A 9,262-nucleotide genomic window follows, 5' to 3' on the forward strand; every position below is an offset into this window, starting at 1 on the left:
GAAATCTATGCATTTACTACGTGATAGTCTGAGTGAAGAGCAAATATTCCAGAACTGACTTGCTAAATTTGAAATGCCCAATTTACAATGTATCAGTGAATTACAGCGGTTCAGTGATATGCAACAGGAGAAGAACAGGAGAAGCAAATTATTTGTGAGCTCCTTTGGAATATGAATGGAAAACTAATTCTAAAACAGTCCGAAAATTCAGTTTTCCACATTACCGCCAAAATGGTGAACTCAAGGATTCCAAAACCATCCCTTTTCCCATGACCAAAATCACCCCACCCTTCCAAAACCGATCTCCCACAATCTCAATTTAACACAGTTAAGGTACTTTTATTAATGTGTTTTTCGAAAGCGATGTGAGCCACCCATTTTGGACACTTGAATAGGCCAAGTTTCAGAATTTATTGATAGATGAAGCAAGTCGCAAATCAAAACTCCAAGCAATGAAGAAATTCAAGGCAAGACGAGGAAAGTAAAAATGACTTTGAACCATATTTAAATAAAAATAGGTCAGACATGGTTTTCAATTCTGATTAAAAGAAACTCGGAGAGATTTACAAAATAATCAACAATGTCAACAAAATTGCACTTCCTGCAGGTCATTGTGGCTTTGTTCAATTATGTAAAATGAGTGCTGGTAAAACATTCGGCTTTATGGCTCTTCACATGGGATTGCCATTCACTCTCATTAGAACAAAACAATTAACTACGAAAATATTCGGGCCTCATTTATGAACATTTTCAAAGCTTTTTTTGGAAGCCCATCATGTTCCTCTTTGTATTGTTTTCTTTCTTCAGAAGAACAATATAGCATTTTGGAGCAAAAATGCAAATAACCAGACCAAAGCTGGAGGCCAAAATAGCAAATACTTCAACCGCCACAGCATATTTCCCTGGCGAACTTATGTACGCTGGAATGAAAGTTATCCAAACTGTGCAAAAGATAAGCATGCTAAACGTTATGTGTTTAGCTTCATTGAAGTTATCTGGAAGTTTTCGAGCGAGAAACGCCACCACAAAGCACACACAGGACAGAAATCCAATATAACCGAGTACACTGTAGAAGGCTAACAAAGATCCTACATTACACTCAAACACAATTATTTCATTTGAGTGACTAGTGTTTTTCAAAGGATAAGGTGGAAATACAATTAACCAGGTAGTACATATTGCACATTGTACCAGTGTGAGGATGTAAACCATCAGCCGTTGTTGTCTTGGTCCAAACCACTTCATCATATTATTGCTGGGAAATGTTGCTTTGAACGCCATCACCACAACAATTGTTTTACTCAATACACAAGAAATACAAAGAACAAAACTAATACCAAACGCTGCGTGGCAGAGCATACAAGACCAAACTGAAGGTTCCCCAATGAATGTAATTGAACACAGAAAACAAAGTGTCAGGGCAAAAAGAAGAAGGAAGCTTAACTCAGAATTATTAGCTTTCACAATCGGAGTGTGTCTATAGATGTAGAATATTGCGAACACACCAACAGTGGTGCAGGCTCCAAACAGCGCCAGTGTCACCAGAATGATTCCCATTGTCTCAGAAAAGGAAAGAAACTCGATTTCCTTTGGAATGCACTCATCCCGCCTTTCATTAGATTTGAATTCCAATGGACATTTTATGCAGGAAATGGAATCTAAAACAAAACACAAGACTTTGTCATTATACACGTAATCTTAACGCCTGAGCAACGCAGAAATCCAGCTTAAGCAGAAATGCACTTTGCAATGTTGTTTTCTTACCAGTCATGTTACTAATTTCACCTTGTGCACATTGTACGCAATCAAAACAGCAAATGGGTTGCCCTTTTCTTCCTGCTTTCCTTGTTCCATGCTGGCAGCTTTCAGAGCAAAAAGCTTTAGGAACCTCATTAATAATGTGAATACAAGGGAAGAGACATATTAGTAAGTCCATATGGCAAATGTACAATATTATGTCTGGTGTACAGCACAAAACCAGCTTCTGTTTCCTTTGTTAGGACTGTCTTTTTTTGAAATAATATCGCAGTTTGTGACATCATCATGCCCAAGTTTAAAGCCACTGTAAAGTGATTGGAATAGTTGTGAAGTTGCAGAACCAGCATATTTTTGTTAAATTCAAATTCTCATAATAATATTGATGATGTGCCTTTGGAGTTACTTCATTTATTATTGAAAAAGGATATAGGGAAGCAACTAAATAAAATTGGATGTAATTTGTAGTAATACCATTTTATGGCTAAAATGAAAAGCAAATTCAGAAGTAAAAATGTTTTTTTCTTAATTTATACACGTGATGTGATCCTTGCTGGCCAGCCCAGCACTTATTGCCCATCCCTAGTTGCCTCTGACCTGCCTACCTGAACTAGTGAAATCTATTTGCTGTAGATTGGCCAAATTGACATAAAGGAAGAACTGACACATGTTTCCAAGTCAGGAATGGTGAGTGGCTGACAGGGGAACTCGAAGGTGGGAGCATCCCCATGCATTAGTTGCCAGTATTCTTCGAGCTGGAAGTGGGCATGGGCTTGAAAGTTACTGCCTAATGAGCATTGTTGAATCACTGCCATGTATCTTGTAGCTGCTGTTGCCGATCATCTGTAGTGGGGAAAGTGAACATTTGTGGATCTACAGCATCTGATCTTATATGATTAGTCCAGTTCAGTTTCTGATCAAAGATATCACCTGGGATGTTGCTAGTGTAGGATTCAGTGATGTTGATGCTATTGAATATCATGGGGAGATGATTACATCCTATCTTGTTGGAGATAGCCATTGCTTGGCATTTGTATGGCACAAATGTGTTTGAGATCGAGATGAACAAGAACCATGTGACGTCTAAATAAAAGATCCATTGCTCCCATTTTTTAAAAAAAAATTCAAACCGTGCAAAAACTTCACAAAATGTTTAGATCTTACTTCGCTGTTCATACATTCATTTGTTCATGCAGTGTCATTTAAGATTATAGTTAAATTTATAATTTGTTCTTCAGCTGCATTCTCACATTTCTGTCAATTTTAATTGCATCAGTTACGAGAAATAATGTTCTGCTGTGGAAGTGGATGCAAATAAAATGTCTCTGGTCTTACATTCTTAATTGATCAAACAAAGCGACTTGCAAATTATTGAACAGGTTCTTTCTGATTAAAATGCTTGACAAGTTGCAATTTTATTTAATATGTGGAAATGTTCAGTAGCGGGTAGGGAAACAACAACCATCTGTTCACTTTCAATTTCCATGAATGGAAGTTGATATTAAAAAGCTGACAATTTTTTTTTAAAAAAGGATTGTTCTGCACAGATCTTACCGACTTCTGACCGCCACTCCAAACAATCACCCCTTCTGTTATCGAAAATTCTTTTCCAGAACTAGCTGATCCATCATAGTGCCCAACATTTACAATGTCAATGTCATCGAGGGCATTTGGTTGCCAGTTTACAATGTCATATGTTGCGACAGGGTCTCCATTTTCGTCAAAATAAACCTTTTCGCCAATCTTGGTTATGAAATTCACTGTTCTCATGTAATATAGCAACTTTAAATAAAAACAAAATGGGAAATCGTTTACATTAATTGAAAATATTCAACCGTGCATTCGGCCACTTTGGATATATATATAAATGCAGTCATCATACTACGTTAAATGCTCCTCACCTGCCATGGTTGAAAGTTTGAAATGTTTGCACAACTCCCATCGGAGAAAGGTCCTTCCCCAGTTTTACATGACACCATATTGTGAAGTGCATGAGCTATCGCATAAGTTGCTTTGTACACATTGTATGTCACTCTGTACTGCCACACATCAGTAAAATCATTTTGGACATTCTGTAAATTTTCTCTTCCTGTGCATTCCTTAATATCTGATTCAGTTTTTCGAGAATATGTTTTGTTTCCACCACTTAAAGTGCAGCCGAAACAACTTTCCCAAAACTTTTTTACCAAGAGGTTCTCTGGATACGAGGTTGGATGAACTTTCATTAGGAACTCCCTCAACCCTGGTATACCGAATTTACGAATTGCAATTCCAATTGTCCCGGTAGCAATCTTTTTACTTTCCTCCGGAGGAAGAAGCAAAGAGGAAACCCATGATTCAGTTCCAATCCATTGTATGCCGCTGACATTTTGTCTAATCATTTCTTTTAGTAGAGTACGCATGTTTGATTCTCCCACAAAGGCAACGACAACTTTTGTAGAAGAGGTTTTTATGGTGTCGATGGTTTTCATTAACTTCTCTTGAGCATGTGTTATATGAAATGACGCGGAAAAGGCTATACAAACGCCTAACTGTTGAACTGCCTCTTCAAATGCTAGCATTCCAAAGTTTCCATAGTCATCGTCACTCTTAACTGTCCCGATCCAGGTCCATCCAAAATGTTTCACCAGCTGAGCTAATGCTTTAGCCTGATAGTAATCACTTGGTATTGTTCGAAAAAATGATGGATGTTCCTTTCTATTGCTCAGGCACGCACAGGTTGCAAAGTAACTAACCTGTCACAAATAAAGCAAAAACATTTGTGTTTCAATTATAGTTTGTGGTTGTTCATGATATCAACACATAGATATCGGTTGAGATGAGCAAATATGCCATCTCACGTCCTGCTAACAAGAGTAGCCCTGCTTAAACGCAGAATAAACTACTTATTTAATAATTTCAAAACACTCCCAAGATTCATTCCGAGCACTGATCATTCATAATTCGCCTTGCCCTTGCTACAAACACACACACGCCAATCCACAATTTAACTTGAAGAACTTCTTCAAACATTCTCTTCCCCACTGTCTCTGCAGGTTCGTTGGGGAGAAGTCTAGCTGTGTCTAATAATGCATCGAGAGTCAACTGTTGATCTCGTCTTTTGTCCCTTCACACTGAAGTTAATAGAGTGAACAGAAAAGCAAGGTGTCAGATATGTAACTAATTCTACATGACCTGCCTTACACCATTGCCGAAATTTACTCTTCAACCAAACCCTTATATCTTTTGCAACATTTTTAACATTATCCTTTTAAAAAAAAATCAAGAATGCGAGGTAGAACATTGAAGAATTTCATCCAGCTTCTGGCAGCAAAATTAAGCGCATTGTCTCTCAGGCTTGATTACAGACATCCGCCGATACCGAAACATTTAGTTTAATTTAGAATTATTTCATCTGCTAACAATGTTTGCGTTGCAGTCTATTTATCGTGTAGTTTACTGCTGGGTAGGCTTTGTAGACATTACACTCATTTACTATGTAGCTTCTCTTTCAATTCTATAAATAGTTAATTTCAAAAATTCAAGGAATACTGTAGTATTTTGGGTAAGTTTTTTTGTCAGCTTTTGCCTCTTGCACAGTATTTTTCTGGTCGTACTGGACGAAACGTTGTCATATGTAGTCGAGCATCGCAGTGCTGAATTCAATAAAACATGGCCTCATTTTTGAAGCTATGGTTTCTCTCTTCACAGATGTGCTTGACCAGCCAGTATCTTGAACATTACCTGCTTTTGTTTTAAATTGCACTTCAAATTCGATAGGACGTGATTAAATAAAAATCCTTGACCACGGGGTTCATTTCTGCAATAAGTTGTTTCCAGTAAGTGAGTTAAGATCTCCGTTAAAGCAGGAGACGGACAAAGTGGCAGCACATTAAGTTTTGAAAAGCGAGCAATTTACCCTGAAGGAAGATTCGTAATGGCTGATTGATCAGTGGAAAATTAAGTCAACATGGTTCAAAATATTGACAGATGCACGAAAGAAAAGTGCTGTCGGGCTCTTGTGGTGCAGTGTTCGCATCCTGACCTGTGGACCAAATGCCATCTCATCATGAGCAAGGGATGCCATAGCATCATTAGACAGTTTCATTAAAAAAAAGCAAAACTCTGATAAAGTAGTTAGTTTAATTATTTAGGATCTCTTCATACGGACAAAGTGTAAAGGTCCAGTGTACATGTGTCATCAGCCCGTCACCATGGCAACCAGTGGCGATTAAATACAAGGAATGCTCTTTGAATATCAAGGTAGCTGCAGTAACGCTGACCATCAAGACATGATTGTAGTAAAACAATGCCTTCTTGTTCACTGATATCGACCCTACATGTGATACTATCTAATGTTCTGAAGAAAGGTCAATAGACGTGAAACCTTAACGTTGATTTTTCTCCACAGATTCTACCATATCTGCTGAGATCTTCCAGCAATTTCTGGTTTGGTACCATATATAATTCCCTCAAATAAAAACCGAAAGAACTGTGGATGCTGCAAGTTAGAGCCAGAGTCAATCAGAGTGATTCCCTCTAAACCAGCTCACAGATGATCTAGGAAGACATTCAGTTCAAGGATAACTTGGGACTGAAAACAAGTATTGATTTTGCCAACACAGAAAGAATAAAAATGAACTAAAATTGCCATTTTTGTAACGATTTTTGAACATTTTCTTTCTCATAGTTCAGTTTTCTTCATCATCAGATTTCTGAAATGACACTTTCGAGGCAGTACCTTAGAAGAAGAATAACAGCCTCGTTATAAAGCCCTGGCTTTGCCGAGCCAAAAAAAACCAATCTACAATAATTGTACTGAACCGTCTCATCCCAAATGAACATTCTAAATGCGATGTAATTGAGGATTTTGGTCTCTCTTAGATTGACAACGAATGTTCCAAATTGCGTATTAGATGGATTAAATGACACAGAGAGCATCATATCATATACAATTGACCCAAGTTTATTCACACTGCATAACCGAGTTCTTCAACACCAGATCTTACCATAGGGATTCTGAAGGTACCGATGGAAGGTGCAATTGCTAAAGACCTCGTGGATCCAGAATCAGCAACAATCGCAGAAACAGTGGAGGAGTTCTTGCACTTAACAGAAGGTTCGTTTGCCTCGGGTTTGTTCAGAAACGCCATAGCTGCTTTTAGCGATAATTGCGTCAACTTACAAGAATCGTACAAGCGGTATCCCAGTGTGACACCGGGAAGTAGAGCTGTATCGTTATTTATTTCCTCGATTGCAAAAATCATCGCCAGTGCCCAACGGAAAGGTCTGAATTGAAAGCTGCAGAAGGGAAAGAAACAAGATTTTAAAAAACACAGAAAACAACGATAACAGGTAACCATTACAAAGTTATGATTAGCTATAATTCAGTAGTAACACCACTGTCTCTAAATTGGAAGTTGTTGGACATATGTTCCAAAGCAGACATTGAGCACAAAATCTGAGCTGACGTTAATCAAAGATTGTGCCCAATTTCAAATACAATGTTAAGAGAACCTCCAATCTTCCTTCTCAGATCCAATAGACGCATTTCAAAAAAGAACGGGAGAACTTTCACAATGCTTTCATCGATAAATATCCCACATTCCAAAATGCTAAACAGATTTTTTTTGACGACAAGACTGATTGTGCCAGATTGCGGTGCATGCACTGATTGCAATTTTATCAATCTTACAGCATTGACTGAATTGCAAACGTACCTGATTGGTTATAAAGCACTCTGAGATGGACCACAACAACAAAGTTAACGATTTTTTAAAAAGTCTTAAATTCGCAAATTAATTCAGAATGTGAAGCAGCATGAGGGCAGACGATTTCCATTTTACTAAACAAAATGAAAGGTCTAATGGCACCCACTAACCTGAGACATTTTGCTGTCTCCGGGTGTTGGCTGAATGAGAGGCGCTGATGTTCAACTTGGTAAGAATGCACGTCAAAAATTCCACCAAACGTGATATCTCCATCCTTCGACAAGCCCAATAAATCAAACCTACCCCAATGTTTGCAATCTCGCTCTTTACTCGACAATACCAGGGCAACAGCCGAATTCACCACTAAAAGGAACCAATAATCCATCTTTGACAGTGCAAGAAATTGCCCTTGGCTTACAGTAGGGTGACTGTTTTATAAGCTCTAGCTTTTTCCATGAAAAACTCCTTAATGGGTGCGCAATTGATTTCAATCTCTGTTGAACATCAACAAATTACTTGGCTAGTCCCTTAAGAAAATACACCATCACTTTCCTCAGCACGAGAACCATAAATCAAATAATTGAAAATGTAGTCACCTGCGCACCTTCAATCCAAATGGGGCGCCGCTGTGGCACAGTGGTTAGCACTGCTATTTCATACCGACAGAGGACTAAGGTTGGATTCCAACTTTGGGCAACTTTTTGAACGCATTCTTCCCGTGTCTGCGTGGGTTTACACCCACAGTCCAAAGGTGTACAGATCTACGGATGCTCAGTACTCTGAAGTGGTCTTCCAGTAGAAAACGTGAAGTGGATTTTCCAGTGTGATTCAGGACCGCAAAACTACAGATCGAGCACTTGTATTTGCTGGCTTCCAGAATTATCTCCATTTAGCTGTCCTCGTATTCCGCGAGACAATGTTAAATTGGGTCAAATCATTGTTCATTCATTACACAAATTCCTAAATCTGCCAAAGCCCATCATTTTTTCAAAAGTGCCCGCCTTATTTCAAATTACTTAGAAGCGCAAAAGATCTCAACTACCTGCACGGCAGGTTAAGCAAGTTGTTTAATGCTGCTACTGTGCAGTGGCTTTGTGAATTGTATGTTTCGCTCACAGGGTTCAGCCTGCAGGCCCGACATGCCGACTGGATGCAATATATATCATCTTTGAATGCCAGTGCCCAATGACCAGCGTAAGCTGTGATTTGCTTTTTAGGCAGCAATTGCTGATCAATCTTGACCAATTTAAGATCATTAGTTGAGGGGATAAATAACTCACATAGATATTATCTAGTCATCCTGTTCAGAGATGTTATTATAGAGTATGGGACTTGAAATCAGGACTCCTGGCTCAGAGATAGGGAGACTTCAGTATGTCACAAGAGCCGTTGAAAAGTGCTAATTCTACTTACTTGATGATGTGTGGGGGCTGTATACAAAAGAAATATATTCAAGCAGGTGCCTAATTGAATTGAATTGAATTGAATTGAATTTGTCACGTGTACCGAGGCACAGTGAAAAGTTTTGTCTTGCGAGCAATATGGGCAGATCACAGAGTTAAGTAGCATAGGGAAGTAACTAATAGGTAAACAGCGGCAAAAATAAAAGCACAGGTACAGGCAAATGTAAAGAGTTTGTGAGTCCATTCATTATTCTAATAACAGTAGGGTAGAAACTATTTTGAAACTGGCTGGTGTGTGTGTGTTCAGACTTCTGTACCTTCTCCTCAATAGTAGAGGTTGTAGAAAAACATTGTCAGGGTGGGATGGATCTTCAAGAATGTTGGTGGCCTTTCCTTGACAGCAGGCCTGGTGGA

At 38.6% G+C, this 9,262-nt stretch overlaps 1 protein-coding gene across 1 annotated transcript; it reads right to left on the minus strand.

The window, feature by feature from the left end:
• Window positions 1-734: 734 nt before the first annotated feature.
• On the minus strand, window positions 735-7,830 carry LOC122556161 (extracellular calcium-sensing receptor-like). Its single transcript, XM_043702672.2, is given in 7 exon segments — window positions 735-768; window positions 770-1,658; window positions 1,765-1,888; window positions 3,310-3,537; window positions 3,657-4,490; window positions 6,744-7,035; window positions 7,616-7,830. Coding segments are annotated over 7 exon segments (2,616 nt in total).
• Between the last annotated feature and the right edge of the window lie 1,432 nt (window positions 7,831-9,262).

Source organism: Chiloscyllium plagiosum, unplaced genomic scaffold (genome assembly GCF_037043375.1).
Source record: "Chiloscyllium plagiosum isolate Xiang-an unplaced genomic scaffold, Cpla_swu_hap1 HiC_scaffold_13, whole genome shotgun sequence".
Taxonomy (NCBI): Eukaryota; Metazoa; Chordata; class Chondrichthyes; order Orectolobiformes; family Hemiscylliidae; genus Chiloscyllium; species Chiloscyllium plagiosum.